Source organism: Hippopotamus amphibius, chromosome 13 (genome assembly GCF_030028045.1).
Source record: "Hippopotamus amphibius kiboko isolate mHipAmp2 chromosome 13, mHipAmp2.hap2, whole genome shotgun sequence".
In the NCBI taxonomy this organism is placed as follows: domain Eukaryota; kingdom Metazoa; phylum Chordata; class Mammalia; order Artiodactyla; family Hippopotamidae; genus Hippopotamus; species Hippopotamus amphibius.
Genome location: NC_080198.1, coordinates 46,695,617 through 46,715,139, shown reverse-complemented (window position 1 = coordinate 46,715,139; position 19,523 = coordinate 46,695,617). Strand labels below are relative to the sequence as shown.

The 19,523-nt window shown below is 38.5% G+C and overlaps 1 protein-coding gene across 2 annotated transcripts in view; it reads right to left on the bottom strand.

The window, feature by feature from the left end:
* The window catches only part of KIF15 (kinesin family member 15), a 62,025-nt gene that overhangs the window by 31,577 nt on the left and 10,925 nt on the right, over window positions 1-19,523 (bottom strand). For both annotated transcript variants that reach the window (XM_057705583.1, XM_057705584.1), the window contains exons 5-12: window positions 18,209-18,246; window positions 15,080-15,177; window positions 13,368-13,547; window positions 5,883-6,092; window positions 3,959-4,084; window positions 3,670-3,792; window positions 799-922; window positions 196-272 (exon numbers count right to left, since the gene is read on the bottom strand). In XM_057705583.1, coding sequence (XP_057561566.1) covers window positions 196-272; window positions 799-922; window positions 3,670-3,792; window positions 3,959-4,084; window positions 5,883-6,092; window positions 13,368-13,547; window positions 15,080-15,177; window positions 18,209-18,246 — 976 coding nt within the window. The remainder of the gene's footprint in view (window positions 1-195; window positions 273-798; window positions 923-3,669; window positions 3,793-3,958; window positions 4,085-5,882; window positions 6,093-13,367; window positions 13,548-15,079; window positions 15,178-18,208; window positions 18,247-19,523) is intronic.

Sequence of the window (19,523 nt, the reverse complement as noted above, 5' to 3'; positions counted from 1 at the left end):
AAATAACTGAGCTTCCCTAAATTTTCACAAAACAAGCAATAAACACTAACTTCAGGTTTGATCTCAAAAGCAAAAATAGGTTTTTCAGTTTTCCTTTGTTTTATTTACTTATGCCATTTATTTCACTCAGAAAAGCTCCATATAGCCAAAGGCTAAGACATCTTGAATTCCCTCTATACTAATTCAGTTTCCTACCTTCTTTTCCTGTTCAGATTTCTTAAAGAATAACATTGCCTCTCGGAAATACTTCACGTAGTCAGTCTCATCTTTGTCTGCAATGGGTCCAGTGAGAAAAAAAAGGAAAGAGGAAAAATGTTTTACCTCTCAAATTTTAAGAACAAGAGATGAGCTAAAATAGCCTTTGACTGACTGCTCTCAATCCATCTAAAACAGATTCTCATCACCAGGTCATGAATTTCAAATTAACTCAGTCTACAAATCAGCTATTCTTTGAAGAAGTCTCTCGTATCCAATTTAATAAACATATAAAGATTACATATGACAGAATCTTGGAAGTGGATCTAAATGAAATTTAGTAGTATCTCCTTTTAGCATTTATTAGGGACGAATTATTCAAAATTATTTCCACTCCCCCTTCCTACCACTTCTCACAGAACTCAGTACCTGTGGTAACTGTGTCCGGTTACAAAATACCATGTTTCTATGTAGGTGAAATAAACAGGAACAGATACTCGTGGGAAATCTGGGTTTACTGTGCTGTGCCTGTCATTGGAGGACTCTCATACTAATATCCACACCTGGGTTTCCTCAGATTAAAGGACACTGTGCACATCTTACCTCTGGTCCGAAAGCTTTCTGGTAGTATCTGCCCTGCAGTGAGCTGGGCCAGCTGCTCTTTGAGCCTCTTCACTTCAGCTTGGAGCTGGGTCACATTTCCTTGTGTGTCTTCATTTACCACTGCCTGTTCAAATAAAATTTTTTTAAGCATTAAAAGAATGTTTTTTCAGTCATACGGTCTCATGTTTATATTTGTTTGTATGATCTGGTGTGACGAAGACAAAACAAAACTGCACTTGAGGGCTTCCTAGGTGGCGCAATGGTTAAGAATCCGCCTGCCAATGCAGAGGACATAGGTTCGATCCCTGTTCCAGGAACATCCCACATGACGAGGAGCAACTAAGCCCGTGCGCCACAACTATTGAGCCTGCGCTCTAGAGCCTGTGAGCCACAACTACTGAGTCCATGTACTGCAACTACTGAAGCCCACGCACCTAGAGCCTGTGCTCTGCAACAAGAGAAGCCACGGCAATGAGGAGCCCGTGCACCACAACGAAGAGTAGCCCCCACTCGCTGCAACTAAAGAAAGCCCGCGTACAGCAAAAAAAGACCCAACGCAGCCAATAAAATAAATAAATTTATTAAAAAAACAAACAAACAAACAAAAACTGCACTTGCATCTCACAAACAGTCCAAAAGCCTCCAAAATCAGTGTGCTGGAGTGGGAAGGGAGCTTCCTTCCCCTCTGCCTTCACACCTAGAGCCAGAGACTCTTTCCCCTCCCCTCCCCATGCCCCCAACTAAGGTCTCTGCTCTGTTGACTAGCTCTGGGCCCTGTTGGGCTGGGTCACCTCTGGGATCAACGTATGTTCATCTAACACTGCCTTCTTCCTGAGACAGCCCCACCCCATGAAGAGGAGCAAGCACCTCCATGAGTGTCACCTTCTCTGTCTTCGCTCACTAAAGAGGTGTGAGGAACTGCAGGGCTGGCCTGAGCTCCACTGGCTTGGAAATAACCACCCTCTCCAGAGAAATCCAACCCTGAATTTCCTAACAGTCTCCTGGAAGGGGGAGTTGGCTTGACAACCCCATTTCTGTTTTATTATCACACTAAATGCTCTTTTAAAGAAATGTCTTATTTGAATACAGATGGCCAAGAGGCACACGAAAAGCTGCACAACATCACTCATTATTAGAGAAATGCAAATCAAAACTACAATGAGATAGCACCTCACACCGGTTAGAATATGTATCATCAGAAAATCTACAATCAATAAATGCCGGAGAGGATGTGGAGACAAAAGAACCCTTCTGTACTGTTGGTGGGAACGTAAATTGGTATAGCCACTATGGAGAACAGTACGGCGGTTCCTTAAAAAACTAAACATAGAACTACCATATGACCCAGCAATCCCACTACTGGGCATATACCCAGAGAAAACCATAATCCGAAAAGAAACATCCACTCCAATGTTCACTGCAGCACTATTTACAATAAGCAGGTCATGGAAGCAAGCTAAGAAATGTCTTATTTGAGACGACTTCTAAGAAGTTCAAAAAGTCAAACACAACCTAGAGGGTGAGAACAAGAGTCAAGAGCTGAGAACCAACCAAATCAAATACTTGATACTCCAGAGTGAGGGGGGCCTCCGACAGCCCCACGGTCCCCATGCTCCTGTCTGAAGCCGGGTCTGCCCACTGGGAAAGACTGTTCGCCCTTAAACAAGTCCCAGATATCCGAGCCACCTTCCCCCAGGAGGCTGCAGCAGGGGACTTACCATTGGTAGTGACTAGTATAAGGCTCCTGGTGGTGTTATTTCGTGTGTTAAGAAACTATTTCTAGTTGCTTCTGATTCTCATGGACAGCCTCATTACAAGGCACTCTATACACTGTGACATCACTGTCACATTGATGACATCATAATTCTAATTATCCCTGCTGTACTCCACTTTCCAAAAACTTCTAGTAATTCCCAAGAGATAGGATCAGGAAGCGCTAATGATTTTTTCCTCCTCATATTACAAATATCCCATGGAGGAGGAGGGAGGTCATAATCCAATAAAATGAATGAATAACCAGACTTATACTCTTCTGCCTTACCCAAGGGAAGAGGGAACATGGACCTCTTCGCCTGTACCATGATAAGATGATCAGGGAGTCTATTTTGGCGGGTAAGAATGACCACTTTCTCCTTTGAAAGAGAAAGGAAATTAATTTGCCAGTTTATGCCCTTTGATTCTTTTGTCTAGAACCAAAGAGCCCTCCAACCTCTCCAAAGCAAGTGGGAAACTCCTTGGTCTTTGGAGTGTCTGTACCAGGGGCTGGCAAAGCGCTGCTTGATCAAAGCCATGCCCATATGTGTACAGATCACCTACAGCTGCTTTCTCACTACAAAGGCAGCGTTTAGTTGGGACAGAGACCACACAGTCCAAGAAGCTGAAATTATCTACCTCTTGGGCCTTACAGGAAGTTTTCTGACCACTGGTGTACACAAATATCAAGGAAACTTCTTGTATATAAAGAAAAATGAGGAAGCCTTGGAGTTATAGACAACTTGAAAGACAAAGCTCACCAATATCATCAAACTATTTTCATAGTGGATCCTCCTGCTCCCAACACCCAGCTCTGCTAGCATGGTTTAGGCAAATAAACTTAGCCTCTAACCCAATCACAAAGGAAAAACTTTGCCTTCCCTTAAGAAAATACTAGCCAAACAATAATGACCATAAGACCTAATCTAGGTCTCAAATTACATAAGCAATACAGGCTAGGAAAGATGAAACATTGTAGAAACCTTGTTTACAGTTAGGTTTTCACAACAGAGAAATACAATCACTAAAAGCTAATGTTAATATAAGGGCAGCCACAAATGTGAAATACTGTAAGCTTAATTATTTTTGTAATTTACTTAAATATATTCAGTACTTTACCTTATTTTTAATCAGTTTGGCTCTTTGGGCAAAATTAAGCGTTGATAGGGTTTCCCCAAAACACCTAGATCCAGGATGAACATTTGCAATTATGGCTGTTTTGGCATTACCTCCAAGGGAATCCTGTTTAATGATATGAATGGTATACATTTTTAGGGGAGAAACCACAAGATTTCTTTTAAACAAACAAAATGTATACTTTTAGCACCAAGGCCGAGAGATTACCCAACAATCAACCATAGTGAGCATAACTAGAAAGGGGGCCCAGGAACCCAATGATCTACTTTACCCGGAGTAAGAAGGTAAGCTTGGAGTCTCTGTAGCAAACGTGTCTCTGTTTTCCATTACCCACATCGACAAGCGCAGTAATCACCTGGCCCAGACAGCTCAAGGATCGATTTATGTTACCTGCTTCCTAGGGTGTTGGGGAAAAAGAACAAAATTGAGGTGCACTGATTTCTTTTTAGTATCTTGAATTAAAATATACCTAGCAGGGTGATGATTTTAAATGGAAAGGCAAAACAGGGACAATATTAGTTAAGGATAACGAACTTTCAGTTTAGCAAAAAAGACTGTCCTCAACTGTCCCCTAAACTTTTCCTATTTGAGGCACACACTGCAATTTTAGTACTATTCAAATTCAAACAAAAATCACGTGAAGGAAAAAAATATCAATGTCACCTCATGATTGTAATAACTGTAAACTAACCTACAGGTAGGGATAAAATCTAGAAGAGAGCAGAGGAAAAAAAGTTGGAGTAGTGCATTAATAGGCATATTTTTCAATCCTTTTATGTTCAAATGTTTGCTATATTATAAGGGTATGATAACTAATAACTCACTCCCATGGCCCACAAAGCCACTGATGAATGTATTCCAAGAGAACATTCAGGGCTTCCTTGGTGGTGCAGTGGTTAAGAATCTGCCTGCCAATGCAGGGGACATGGGTTCGAGCCCTGGTCTGGGAAGATACCACAAGCTGCGGAGCAACTAAGCCCGTGTGCCACAACTACTGAGCCTGCACTCTAGAGCCCGAGAGCCACAACTACTAAGCCCACACGTGCCTAGAGCCCATGCTCCGCAACAAAGAGTAGCCCCCGCTCTCCGCAACTACAGAAGCCCATGCATAGCAACAAAAACCGAACGCAGCCAATAAATAAAAATAAATAAATATAAGTATTAAAAAAAAGAGAGAGAAAACATTCAGTCTAATTCTGTAATATATAATAAAACCCCTTTAAAAGAGTGGTTTGGGGAGAAAAAAAAATGTTTGGGTTAAACATGTTACACTGGATTTTTACTGTAGGGAGCATATTTCATTAACTGGGTCTGCAGAGGTAGGAGTATAGAAAAAAGAAAGGAGGAATGGAAATTAGTAAGCAAGATGTGCTGATTTCAGAGTTGCCACTATCTGTTACCATTCAGAAAGGTAGGGCCACAGTTCAGAGCACTGTCTGTTTGAATCTAAGTTCAACTCTTAGCCATGTGCCCCCGGAAAATTTACTCCAGTTTCTTCAGAATAGAAAGGATAATAGTATCACTTCCCAGAGTTGGTGGGAAGGTTAAATAGTTAATATATACAACACATTTAGAACGTGCCCAGAGCATATCCTATTATATGCTATTTTTCTTTGCTTCATGTCTCCATAGAAACACAGATGTGAGACAGCCTAAAACTGCCTGAGAGCTCAGGAGGCTCACATCCTCGCTTTTAAGGCAAACAGGACAACTCTCCTCTACCATTTTCAACTCTCCTCCCCCCGCCCCCATATATTCTAAACTCTACAATACACACACATTTTATTGACAGTACATATTACAATACATATACATACATATATTAGAATACATATTACTGACAGCCTCTGGTCCCACTGCTAATACCTTAGCCTAGAACCAGGCCCTTAACCCTTAACTCAAGAACTACTCTCCTGTGCTTCCCCCTAGCAGGCCATGTGGCACCCTTCTTCCTCTGACCCCTGCTACCACTCGTACTATCATCCCTTTTGACATGGCTTCAAATACTCTTGCTACTACTGACACATCATATCCCATGTATGTTTACTGTCCCTACCCCACAACAAAATTTTCTATACCTTTTGGATGAAAGCAATTTCTTAATCCTTTGTAGCCCTCAAAACACTTAGCTTGGTATTGACTTCTAGCAATAATTCACAATCAAGTTGAACTGAAGACCATAATTCCATTCTTACCTTCAGTCTCATCCCTTCTGCATGGGTGTCTTTTTGCCTTTCAGATCCTGCCAAATCCACCAGATTGAGAAGGGAGGTCCGTATGTTCACAGTTTCATGGCTTTTCTCCATCGACTCTATTGTAATTGTAAAGACTGCATGAGACCTAGACGATTCTCTATTCATTGATGTTGATGCCACACGTCTGTTCCTCCACCCTCCAGACAACACCTAGGCAAAAGGAAAATACATGATCACAACTTCCAAGTGGTCACAACAGCCACAAACATCAGGAGGAAATTTGTAAAGCATGGTGAGAAATACTGGTCTATTGGGGAACATACTCAAGTTATTTTCCTTTCCCTTTCCTTTTTTGTTTCTTCTCCATGTCATGAAAGAGAACAAGCAGGAAAACAGAAGGCATAGGATCCAGAATGGGTTTTGCCATTTCTCTACTTGTGTTAACTTAATGCAAATCACAAAATCTCTCTGAACCGCTTTCTTTACCAAGACCATGAGAAAATTAGATAAAGTAAATCTCAAAATCATCTTCAAGCCCAAAGTTTTGTCAGCTCTTTTGGTCTACAAAGTATTTGTTTTCCCTCCCTATTCCCTGTGGCAAGCGAGATCCATGAAGGTTCAGACTGCAGGCTCCACAATCAGATGAACATGAGTTCAACCCTTGGCTCCACTATCTGCCAGTTCTGTGGTCTGGGGCCAGCTGACCTTTTCAAGGCTCAGTCCCATTATTTGTAAAATGGGAATATGGGTACCTGCCTCACAGGGCAGAACATCTCAAACTGTAATATGCATGCTAATCAGTTAGGATCTGGTTAAAAGTCAGATTCCAGTTCAGTAGATGTGAAGTAGAGGCTGAGATCCCGCAGTTCTAACAAGCTCCCAGGTGATACCAATAGTCTGAGAACTACATTTTTGAATGGCAAGGTCATAACATGTATTGGATAAAATGGAGAAATTACTACCTTACCTCAACGAGTAGATAAAAAAATTAAATGAAATACGTATACAAAAGAGACCTATTGCTCAGAAAAAAATTCCTTTGGAAACAGTATTGCTCATTGACAATTAGCACATACACTCAATAAATGGAGCCTCTCTATTAATCAGCCACAGCGTAAAAATGAAATTGTCCATATCTGGTTTTTTTTTTGGTTAGTAGTTTATGCTTCTTTTTCATAACACTAAATACTGTATATTAAATATTAAATAATGATACACGGGGATATGTGTATTAAAACAGATGATTGAACCTGGTGTACCCGCAAAAAAAATAAAAAATAAAAAATAATAAAAAAAAAATAATGATACATTCATACAGCTGCCGAGAGAGAGCCTCAAACATGGGACAAATTTCAAAATACTAAAAGCTTAAAAAAGCAAGTGCAAAAGTAGCACAATTTGCTATCATTTGTGCAACATAAGGTGAAAAATCAAGTACAAGTCTGCTTATTTAAATACAAAGGCCAAATACAGACAAAAATCGAAAACAAAACACAAAACTATTTGGCGAATGTTCATGGATTGGGAGACTCAATATAGTTAAGATATTAATTCTCCCCCAAATGATCGACAGATTCAACACAACTGCACTCAAAAATCCCAGCAGTCTTTTCTGTAGAAACTGACAAACTGATTCTGAGTATATGAAAATGCAAAGGACTAAAGAATAATCAAACTAATTGTTAAGAAGTTAGAACCTCCTAGAATCATGGAAATAAAATCAAGAATCAACAAATGGGACCTCATGAAACTTAAAAGCTTTTGCACAGCAAAAGAAACCATAAACAAGACTAAAAGGCAACCCTCAGAATGGGAAGAAATAATTGCCTATGAAACAACGGACAAAGGATTAACCTCCAAAATATACAAACAGCTCATGAAGCTTAATACCAAAAAAGCAAATAACCCAATTCACAAATGGGCGGAAGAACTAAATAGACATTTCTCCAAAGAAGACATCCAGATGGCCAACAAACACATGAAAAGATGCTCAACATCACTCATCATCAGAGAAATGCAAGTCAAAGCCACAATGAGGTATCACCTCACACCAATCAGAATGGCCATCATCACAAAATCTGGAAACAACAAATGTTGGAGAGGGTGTGGAGAAAGGGAACTCTCCTGCACTGTTGGTGGGAATGTAAATTGGTACAGCCACCATGGAAAACAATTTGGAGGTTCCTTAAAAAACTACAAATAGAACTACCATATGATCCAGTAATCCCACTCCTGGGCATATACCCAAAGAAAACCATAATCCCAAAAGAAACTTGTACCATCATGTTTATTGCAGCACTATTTACAATAGCCAGGACATGGAAGCAACCTAAATGCCCATCAACAGATGAATGGATACAGAAGATGTGGCATATATATACAATGGAATATTACTCAGCTATAAAAAGGGATGAGATGGAGCTATAGGTAATAAGGTGGATAGAATTACAGCCTGTCATACAGAGTGAAGTAAGTCAGAAAGAGAAAGACAAATATTGTATGCTAACTCACATATACGGAATCTAAAAATGGTACTGATGAACTCAGTGACAAGAATAAGGAAGCAGATGCAGAGAATGGACTGGAGAACTCGAGGTTTGGGAGGGGGTGGGGGGTGAAGGGGAAGCTGAGATGAAGCGAGAGAGTAGCACAGACATATATATACTACCAACTGTAAAACAGATAGCCAGTGGGAAGTTGTTATATAACAAAGGGAGTTCAACTCGAGGATGGAAGATGCCTTAGAGGACTGGGAGGGGGAGGATGGGGGGGACTCGAGGGAGGGTGGGGGGAGGGAGTCGAGGGAGGGAGGGAATACGGGGATATGTGTATAAAAACAGATGATTGAACCTGGTGTACCCCCCCCCCCAAAAAAAAAAAGATTGAACTTGGTGTACCCCCCCCCAAAAAAATAATAAATAAATTAAAAAAAAAAAGAGAAAAACAAAAAAGCAAGAAAGGGGCAAGAGCACTGAATAAAACAGAACACAAAACACTAAGAAAGATGGTAGAAAGATGGTAGAAAGCAGTCCAACAATATTAACAATCATACTAATGTAAAGTTAGCTAAGATACTGTCAAAAAAATTTTTTTAAGCAAACTATAGCTACACGGTTTATAAGAAACATTTAAAACATTAAAACACAGAGGACTGATAGGAAAACATATACCAGACAAATAGGAAATCAAAAGAATACTGAGTGGTATATCAATATCAGACAAAATAGAATGTTAAGGCAAAATATGTTAATAGAAAACTGTGTTAATAATAGAAAACTGGACTTCCCTGATGGTGTAGTGGTTAAGAATCCACCTGCCAATGCAAGGGACACAGGTTCGATCCCTGGGCCAGGAAGATCCCATATGCCATGCAGCAACTAAGCCCGTGTGCCACAACTACTGAGCCTGTGCTCTAGAGCCTGCAAGCCACAACTATTAAGCGTGTGTGCCACAAATATTGAAGCCAGTGTGCCTAGAGCCCGTGCTCCGCAACAAGAGAAGCCACTGCAATGAGTAGCCTCTGCTCACCGCAACTAGAGAAGGCTCACACACAGCAATGAAGACCCAACACAGCCAAAAACAAATTTAAAAAAAAAAAAATCAACATGAGAAATAAATTTAAATTTCTCATAAATTGAGGAATTTTATATCACATCTCTAAGTAATTCATGGGTCAAACAAGAAATTATAATGGAAAAATACTTAGATCTATATGACAATTAAGATATTAAAACTTGTGTGAACTTTAAGTAATATTAAGTAAATTTATAGCATTAAACACAAAAGAAACGCCAAAATGAGCTAAGTATCAAGCTTATTAAGAAGTTGGGGACTTCCCTGGTGGTGCAGTGGTAAAGAATCCACCTGCCAAAGCAGGGGACACGGGTTCAAGCCCTGGTCTGGGAAGATACCACATGCCACGGAGCAACTAAGCCCGTGCGCCACAACTATTGAGCCTGTGCTTTAGAGCCTGTGAGCCACAACTACTGAGCCCATGTGCTGCAACTACTGAAGCCCACACTCCTAGGGCCCGTGCTCCACAAAAAGAGAAGCCACTACAATGAGGAACCTGCGCACCACAATGAAGAGTAGCCCCCGCTCGCAGCAACTAGAGAAAGCCTGTGTGCAGCAACGAAGACCCAACGCAGCCAATAAATAAACAGATAAATAAATTTATTAAAAAAAAAAAAGAAGAAGTTGGGGACTTCCCTGGTGGTATAGTGGTTACGAATCCACCTGTCAATTCAGGGGACACTGGTCCAAGCCCTGGTCTGGGAAGATCCCATGTGCTATGGAGCAACTAAGCCTGTGCGCCACAACTACTGAGCCTGTGCTCTAGAGCCTGCGAGCCATAACTATTGAGCCCTCGAGCCACAACTACTGAAGCCCATGCGCCTAGAGCCCGTGCTCTGCAACAAGAGAAGCACTGCAATGAGAAGACCCAACGCAGCTAACAAGTTAATTAATTAATTAATTAAAAAAAAGAAGTTGAAGAAGAACAGCAGGATAAACCCAAAGAAACTAAAAACAAAACATTAAAGAGGAAGGCTGTATATCAATCTCAGCTATTCAAAAAAAGAATGAAATTGTAGTTACAGCAAACATTTTAAAATGAGAATACTAGGAACAACTTTATGCCAATATATTTGCAAACTTAAAGGAAACTAAAATTTTTCTAGAAATACACAGTCTACCAAAATTTCTGATCCAAAATGCCTGCATAGAACAGACTTGAGGACACAGTGGGTGGGGAAGGAGAAGCTGGGACTAAGCGAGACAGTAGCATTGACATACATACACGACCAAATGTAAAACAGATAGCTTGTGGGAAGCTGCTGCATGGCACAGGGAGATCAACTCGATGCTTGGTGATGATCTGGGGGGTGGGGGGTGGGGGGGGTGGGAGGGAGGCTCAAGAGGGAGAGGATGGGGGATATATGTATAAATACAGCCGATTCACTTTGTTGTACAGCGGAACTGGCACAACACTGTAAAGCATTATACTCCAATAAATATCTGAAGAAAAAAAAAGGTAATCCAATAAAAAACATCTAAAACAAAAACAAAAAAATGCCTGCATAGCTGTATTAAAGAATTTTTATTTGTTGTTAAAAATCTTCTCACAATAAATAAATAAGTAACCTAACTAAACACAAGGCCCAGATGATTTGGGGGATGAGTGCTATATACTTTTTAAAATCAGGTCATTCTGATCATACGTTATTTCTAGAAAACACACAAAGATGATCATAAGGCAAGACAAGGAGAGTAGGAAGAAGGAAAATTACAAGTTGATCTCAATCTTTAACACCGATGAAAAATGCTAAACAAAATATCTTAACAAAGCTAATCCAATATTTTATCATGCTAACATGTTAAATGAGAAAAACCACATGATCATTTCAACAGAGGTAGAAACAGCATCTGACAAAATTTAATACACATCCTTGATTTTATAAGATAGTTAGCAACATGGCTGATTATAAAAGCATTCTACTAAAAAATCCTGCATTTCTATACATAACAAAACAACGTGTAATTTAAAAAAGAAGTTATCTTCCACCAAAGCAATAAAAAAAATAAGGTATACTAAAATAAAGGTAACAAAAAAAGGTAAGACTTTTATGGTGAAAATTATTGTATTCTAAGACATTAAAGACCCAATTAAATGAAGAGATATACCATGTTCATGTATGAACTCTATTGTAAAGATGTCAATCCCTTCAAACTGGACTATAACTGCAATGCAATTCCAATCAAAATCTCAACATAATTTTCTGAATATGATTATATACATATACCAGATCACATGTATCTCTTACTATGAGAGTCACAGTTTAAAAAGTATGAATCAGGAGACTTGCTGAAGATGGAAGAATAAATTAATGAACCCTGATATATGTATATTTATTTATAAGTATTCATATAGTGGATATTGTTGTAATATTGTACAGCAGTGAAAAAAAGGCAACATAGATAAATTTCACACACTGTGTTCAGTTTAAAAAAAGTTATAGAAGGCTAAATATATACTTCTTTTTAAAACTCAAAAACAGGGACTTCCCTGGTGGTCCAGTGGTAAAGAATCCGCCTTCTACTGTAGGGGACGTGGGTTCAGTCCTTGATCAGAAAACTAAGATCCCACATGACGCTGGGCAACTAAGCCCACACGCCACAACTAGGGAGAAGCCCACGCGCCGCAGCAAAGAGCCCGCACAACGCAACAAAAGATCCCGCATACCGCAATGAAAGATCCTTTGTGCTGCAACAAAGACCCAATACAGCCAAAAATAAAATAAATTTTAAACTCTATTTAAAAAAAACTCTGGACTTCCTAGGTGGCACAATGGTTAAGAATCCGCCTGCCAATGCAGGGGACATGGGTTCGACCCCTGCCCTAGGAATATCCCACATGCCTCAGAACAACTAAGCCTGTGCACCACAACTATTGAGCCTGCGCTCTATAGCCTGTGAGCCACAACTACTGAGCCCATGTGCCCCAACTACTGAAGCCCGCGCACCTAGAGCCGGTGCTCGGCAACAAGAGAAGCCATGGCAATGAGGAGCCTGAGCACTACAACAAAGAGTAGCCCCCACTCGGCGCAACTAGAGAAAGCCTGTGTGAAGCGACGAAGACCCAACACAGCCAATAAATAAATATATAAATTTATAAATAAAAAAATAAAAAAACTCAAAAACAGGCAAAACTAACATTTTAAGAAATACATACATATGTGATTTAAAAGTAGAAGAAAATTATAATGACATTCAACATAGTGCTTATATTTAAAGAGGAACCAGGGATACAAGATAGAAAGGAGCACATAGGTAGATGGGTATTATTGGTGATATTTGAGTCTAAACTGTCTAACAGGGTCCTACAAGTTCATTTTAACATTATGCTTAGTAAGTTATGTGCATGTGGTAATACTGTTTGTACCAAATATCACATACAAAAAAATTGTTTAAAATCAACTGGCCAGGTTAGAATCCATAAAAATGTAAATAGAACATTTTGTAAATTCCTGTCAAGAGGTTTGTTTATCCTCAGATGAATGGCCAAAAGAGGCTGCCTTTTGACACCTAACAAGTAATAAACAAGGGTGGAAAATAAAGAAAGCAGTCAGCTGGTTTGAAGGGCAGAGATCCCAGGAGCTCTTTAAAAGTGCAGCTCCCAGGAGGAACCGCTAAAGGGATATAATACTAACGTACTGTCCTCCAGTGACATACAAGGTGGTTTTTAAGAGTGTATGAATGGAATGAACAACACAAAAACAACACAAAATCAAGGGGTTAAACTTCTACTTTAACTAAGGGGAAATTTATAAAACACTACCATATTCTTTTCTCTTTTCTTCTCATGAACATTCTGGTTATGGCTTTACAAAATATTTTTAGTAACTCAATTCTTTCTGTTTTTGAAATCAAGGAGCTCTTCACAGCATGCTATGTTGTCTAAGGATCAGATCACTCATGGCAGGGTACCTGATAGGCTTCAGCAGCTGAGGTTACCACCTGCTCCACGGCACCGACAACAAAGACTCCCTTCTTAATATGCTCCCTTAAGTAGAGTCCAGCTGATGCAGAGTCCAGTAAGTCGTAGATCTGCTCGTTGTAGATTTCAATAAAGGAACACTTACAAAGAAAACTCTTTCCAGCTCCAGCCTGTAAAAGAGAAGCTTGGTTTAGCTCTTCTTTTCATGAGTTCATCCCTACTTTTCATGAGCATTCATCTTTCACCCACTTCACAACATATAAATTTCCTACAACATTATCCCTTACACAAGATATGTAAAAGTCAGTTTAAAGATGTAGATTACTGGCTTCAACACATCATCACATTTTAAAGCAGCATGGAACTGTGGTCCCAGGAGCCCTGAAGTTTCCAATAGTGCCTCAGAACCAAGACAGGAAAGTGGGACTTGAGCATTCCAAATGGGCAATTCTATTTTTTGTTTAATTGAGGTATAATTGATATATAGCATTATACTACTTTCAGGTGTATAGCATAATGATTTGGTATTTGTATATACTGCAAAATGATCACATAATTCTAGTTAACATCTGTCACATAGTTACATAATCTGTTTCCTTGTGATAAAACAGCAATTCCATTTTTACCTTTTTTTAAAGATTTTTTTGATGTGGACTATTTTTAAAGTCTTCATTGAATTTGTTACAATATTGCTTCTTTTTTATGTTTTGGTTTTTTGACCAGGAGGCATGTGGGATATTAGCTCCCCAACCAGGGATCAAACCTGCAGCCCCTGCATTGGAAGGTGAAGTCTTAACCACTGGACTACCAGGGAAGTCCCTCACCTGACTTACATTATTGGATTTCCTCATAGAGTTGTATCTGAATTAAGTGTTATATTCCTCAAACGACTGAAAATAACATTTTAAAAGCCTCCTTTTAAAAAAACACAAGTTTTCTTTAAAAAGGCTCACTACAGGATTTTTAACCACAGAAATGCACGTCACTAAACTTATTTCACTGGCACGTAATACACGTGTCTAACTGCAGGGGTTAGGGATAGTTTCTGCAAAGGAGTAAGGTAAACCAATGTCATATATCAGTTTCCTTGGCACATAGGTATAGAACATGTAACACTAATGGCTCTTAAGCCTGGAATTCACTAAGCTAAAGACATGCAACCAACAGAATGACCCAATCAGGGAGCCAATGGAAAATGGAAGCCCACATCGCCAGGACGATGGAGCCACACCACGTGTGAAGCAAGGAGATCATGGTCAGGTGGTAGCAGCTGCTGCAGAGGAGGTAACGACAGGCCCATTACTAGTGGCGGTCATGAAGATCTAGGGATAGTTACAGTCAACTGTGAGCCTAGGTGCAGGTAGGTGATGGAGCGTAATGAATTTGTTTTCCTCAGTTAAGATTTTCTTTACACTTTCTCTCTTGTAAAATCTGAGAGCCTAAGAAGCACTACATTCTTCTTTCTTTTAATGTGGGTTCATGGATGATGCATGTTTTATAGACTAAAACCTTTTAGAAAATAAAAAACTCAGAATCCTTAATTTTATCTTAAGAATTGAAAGATTTTTTTTATACCACTCTAGGCTATCCACATTGTAGACTACGAATCATGTTCCCCCATGCATCATGAGCTAAATTATTAGTAGTTAACTACTCAAAGCTAGATATTTCATAATCACTTTATTTTTACAATAAGTTTTACCTTCTCTTTTTCACGTTCAATTAAGGAAAACAAATATTCAAAACTTCGTGGGATTACTCCTCTCAGGTTATGAGAAAAATTATCAGATTCGGATGGTCCTAAAGAAAAATGTAAAAAATATATATGTATATAGCTGTTCATTTTTATTCTGTAACAGGAGTCCTTCAAAATGGCAACACTAAAAGGCAATCCATACAGAAAAAACATATTGTATAATCAGTTTCTTTCATGCCCCCAAACAAGTTAAACTGTGGTCTGTAAGAGACAGCATAATAGAACCTGCCTATCAATGGGACTGAAGGGACGGGCTCACAATAGTCACTAAGCAATTTTAAAAAGTAGTTGTTGTTTGATAAATTAAAAAATCCATCTCAGTCCCAAGCTTGAAATTTTTCCTTCTGCAGGTACCAAAATTAGCAGAAATAACAATTATACTTTACTGTTACAAAAGATATTCTGTCTCCAAGGCTGACCTTTATACACTGGCTTGTGGCCACAGATTAATTAAAATAGTTTTCAACTATAAAATGGAAGTAATAACAGAAATAACCACCTCACACAGTATAAAAATTAGCATTAGCTAGTATTTTCTTAATTGGGCAGTAAAAGCCAACCTGATAAGAAAGACACTATAGGAATTCGTCACAAGATTTCTATATGGACAGAAAACTGAAGAGCAATTCAATCTCTATCTTGTTAACACTGGGGAAAAGGGGAGATGTGAGTGGATATATATTATTATTTATTTATTTTTTTTTTGGGCACACGGGCTTAGTTGCTCCGCGGCATGTGGGATCTTCCTGGAGCTGGGATCGAACCCGTGACCTCTGCATTGGCAGGCGGATTCTTAACCACTGCGCCACCTAGGAAGCCCCGTGAGTGGATATATAAACAGAAGGATTTTTTGGATACTAATTCAAACTATAGCTATATTTACCAGAAAAAACTATATAGCTAGAAAAGATCCAAAAGTTACTGTATGTATTAGTTAAATATGCCTTAGAGACCAAAGGAACTAACAAAATGCTGGTATACGCAATAAAGTTACAGAAAATAAATTTTAAAATATTATCATCATCTTGGTGTGTTATACCTAAAATATTTTAAATGGCTCTCGTAAACTGTACGTTAAATATGCGTGTATCTATCTATCTATCTATCTATCTATCTATCTATCTATCTATCTACATATACATGACAGGGTAGAAAAATGTAAGTAAATGAATACACAGGACAGATGATATTAGAATATGTGCAGATAATTTCATAACATTTTCCTGCAAAATACTATACAAAGATACTCAACATATTTGTTATAATTACCTTATTATCTCTTACCTAGTCTCCTGCCTTGGCTCCCAATCCCTTCCACTCTAGCCCCTTCTACAGTCTCTATTCCATGCAGCTGCCTGAGCAGTCCTTTTAATTATACATCAGATCATGTAATTCTTCTTTAAAAAACGAAACAAAACAAAAACCCTTCCCGTGACTTCACATGCCCTCATTAAAAAAAATCCAAAATCCATGACCTGGCCTCACACTACAATTTCAACTTGCCCCTTATTCTGGAAAATTCCACTCTAGCTCCATGTGTCTTCTTGCTGTTCCTTGAACACTCTTAAGCATGCTTCTAACTCAGGGCCTGTGTATTTGCAGGGACAGTCCCTCTGCCTGGAAGATTCTTCTCCCAGAGTCTCATGGTTCCTTCTCATTTCACTCAGTAATTCTCTTCAAATGTTACCCTGAGAGGCCTAACCCACCTACCTAAAACAGCACCCCCTGCTCTTTTCCATCCTCTTAGTCTTCTTCATAGCACTTATAACCTCTGGCACAATAACTAGACATTTATTTGCTTTTAATTGCACATCCCCCTGAGAATAAAAGCTCCACGAGAGCCTGGACATTGCCTTGTATTTGAATAGACCACCAGAGCCTTGCAGAGTGCCTGGCATATTTTAAGTACTCACTTATATAATCTCAAAGAAGGGAAAACCCTTCTTACTAAAACTCACAATTCAGAAACCATTAAAAAACAAAAACAAATAAACAAACCAACAAAAACCCCTGAAATTCGACCACATAAAAATGAAAAACTTTGGCATCAGAAAAACTTAAGTAAGCCAAAAGAAAAAACCTAGAAAAAAATCTGTAATCTATATCATAGACAAAGAGCTAATCTATTTTATGAAGAATCCCCACAAATGAGTAAGAAAAAGACAAGCTAATTTTTAAATAAGGAAAAAGCTTGAATGGGCATTTTACAGAGAGGCTATCCAAATGTCCAATAAATGTATAAAAGGTGCTTAGTGGTCAATGGACATCAAGGAAGTGCAAATAAAAACACAATGAGATAGTACTACACATATTCCAGAACAACCAAAATTTTTAAAACAGACAATGCCAAGAGTGGACATGGATGTGGAGCACTGGGAAATCTCCAGCATGGCCCTATCTACTAAAGCTAAACATACGTACACGATGACCCAGCAAGTCCACACCCAGAAGTTTAAGGTTCAATAAAAATGAACTATGGATGACACATACAAGAAAAAAAATGTCCATAACAGCATTATTCATCTGGTCTAAAACTCTCCAGCAACAGCAGAATGGAAAACGTGGTATATTCATGCAATAATCCATTATACAGCAATGGAAATAAACTACTACTACATGCCACAACATTAGTGAAACTGACAAATTTCATGCTGAGAGAAGGAAGTCAGACATAAAAGAGTAAATACAATGAAATTTCATTCATAGAAGTACAAAAACAGGCGAAACTAGTGATGATAGAAGTCAGAGTAATACGTATGTCTGGGGACAGGGGTGGGAGTAGTTATTGACTAGGAATCTTGGTCTGGGTAGTGGTTATACAGGTACATAAATATATAAAAATTCATTAAATCCACTTCAAAAATTGTTCACTGAGTACATACTCTGTGCCAAGCACTGAGCTGGGAACATAGCTAAAAACACAGGCTTTGCTATAACGGAAGTCGCAATCTGACAGAAGCTTGGGAAATAACCCTAATTTTATGAGGTCAGCAACACATACCAAAAAGTGTCTAAGTTCTGTCATCACAAGAAAAGTAGACTAAGCCAATAAATGTTAATCTCTAATTTACTTACCCATCATAGTAAATGTTTTCCCTGAACCAGTCTGTCCACTGTAAAAAAAGAATGTTTTATATATTATTTTCACACATGAAATTTAGATTTCCCTATTTTAATATGGTCTACTAGCACCTAAATTTTCCCCACAGAGAACTAATTGTTTTAAAGAAGAACTTTCTTTTATAAAAATTATATGAGGTAAAAAGTGAATGATCCATTTTCTTTCTCTTCTATTCTACCACTAAGATCTAACAACTCTTAATTGTCTGAGAGATGCTTCCAGATTATCCAAACATGGCCATCAGAGTTTTCATTTAATTTTTATTTACAAAATTGTAATGATGCTATTCATATTTCATACTTCTCTGCAACCTGTCTATTTCCCTTAATTTTTATCTCAGACATTTTTCTACATTGGTAAATAGAGATCTGCCTCTTTATTTTTAATGGCTATATAGTATTCCATGAATGTACCACAATTTATTTAATCAGAACCAACTGGACTTTTTTTTTTGCAATTTTTGCTATTCTAAATAATGCAGCAATTCTCTTTCTAAATTCTGCCTTTAAATGATACCAAGATGTCTTCATTTAAAAATAAAGCAATTAAAAACATTCTTATGCTACAGGCTTGCTCTTTTTTGTATAGTGTCTTAGCTCCTCAGGTACACCAAGAAACAGGAGAAACAAAAAACTAAAAAAATAAAAATTTATTTTTATTTCCCTGGTGCTCCAGTGGGTAAGACTCCAACGCTCCCAATGCAGGGGGCTGGGATTCCATCTCTGGTTGGGGAACTAGATCCCACAGGCCACAACTAAGAGTTCGCATGCCACAACGAAGACCAGGCACAGCCAAAACAAATGTAAATAAATATTCTTAAAAATAAACATAAAAAATAAAAAATTATGTTGATGATAGTTGTCCATCAGGGTGTTAAATGTGTTTAGATTGGATTCATGGCACAAATATAAAATTGTGAGTTTACTTTTTGGTTCGATGTCCAAAGAGCTAGAAAACAGTATAATCTAGTTGTTTACCTCTTTCTTTTGGAAGTAGGGGGAAAAAGTTCTTTAGTTAACTCAGAATGAGAAAAGCATATTGTTGAGTGCCCTACTTGAAAGTGAAGGGGACACTGTTAACAATAACTCCAGAATTAAGGCTGTCTGAAGTAAACCAGGAAGTATGTTCCCAACCAATAAATCAATGCTCACTTCTCTCCATGTGTTTCTCATTTCTACCCTCAACTACCAAAAACGATTTTCAAATTAAATATTATAATCAGTATGCCTAAGAGTCTTCAAAGAAAACACTTCTAAAGATATACAATCT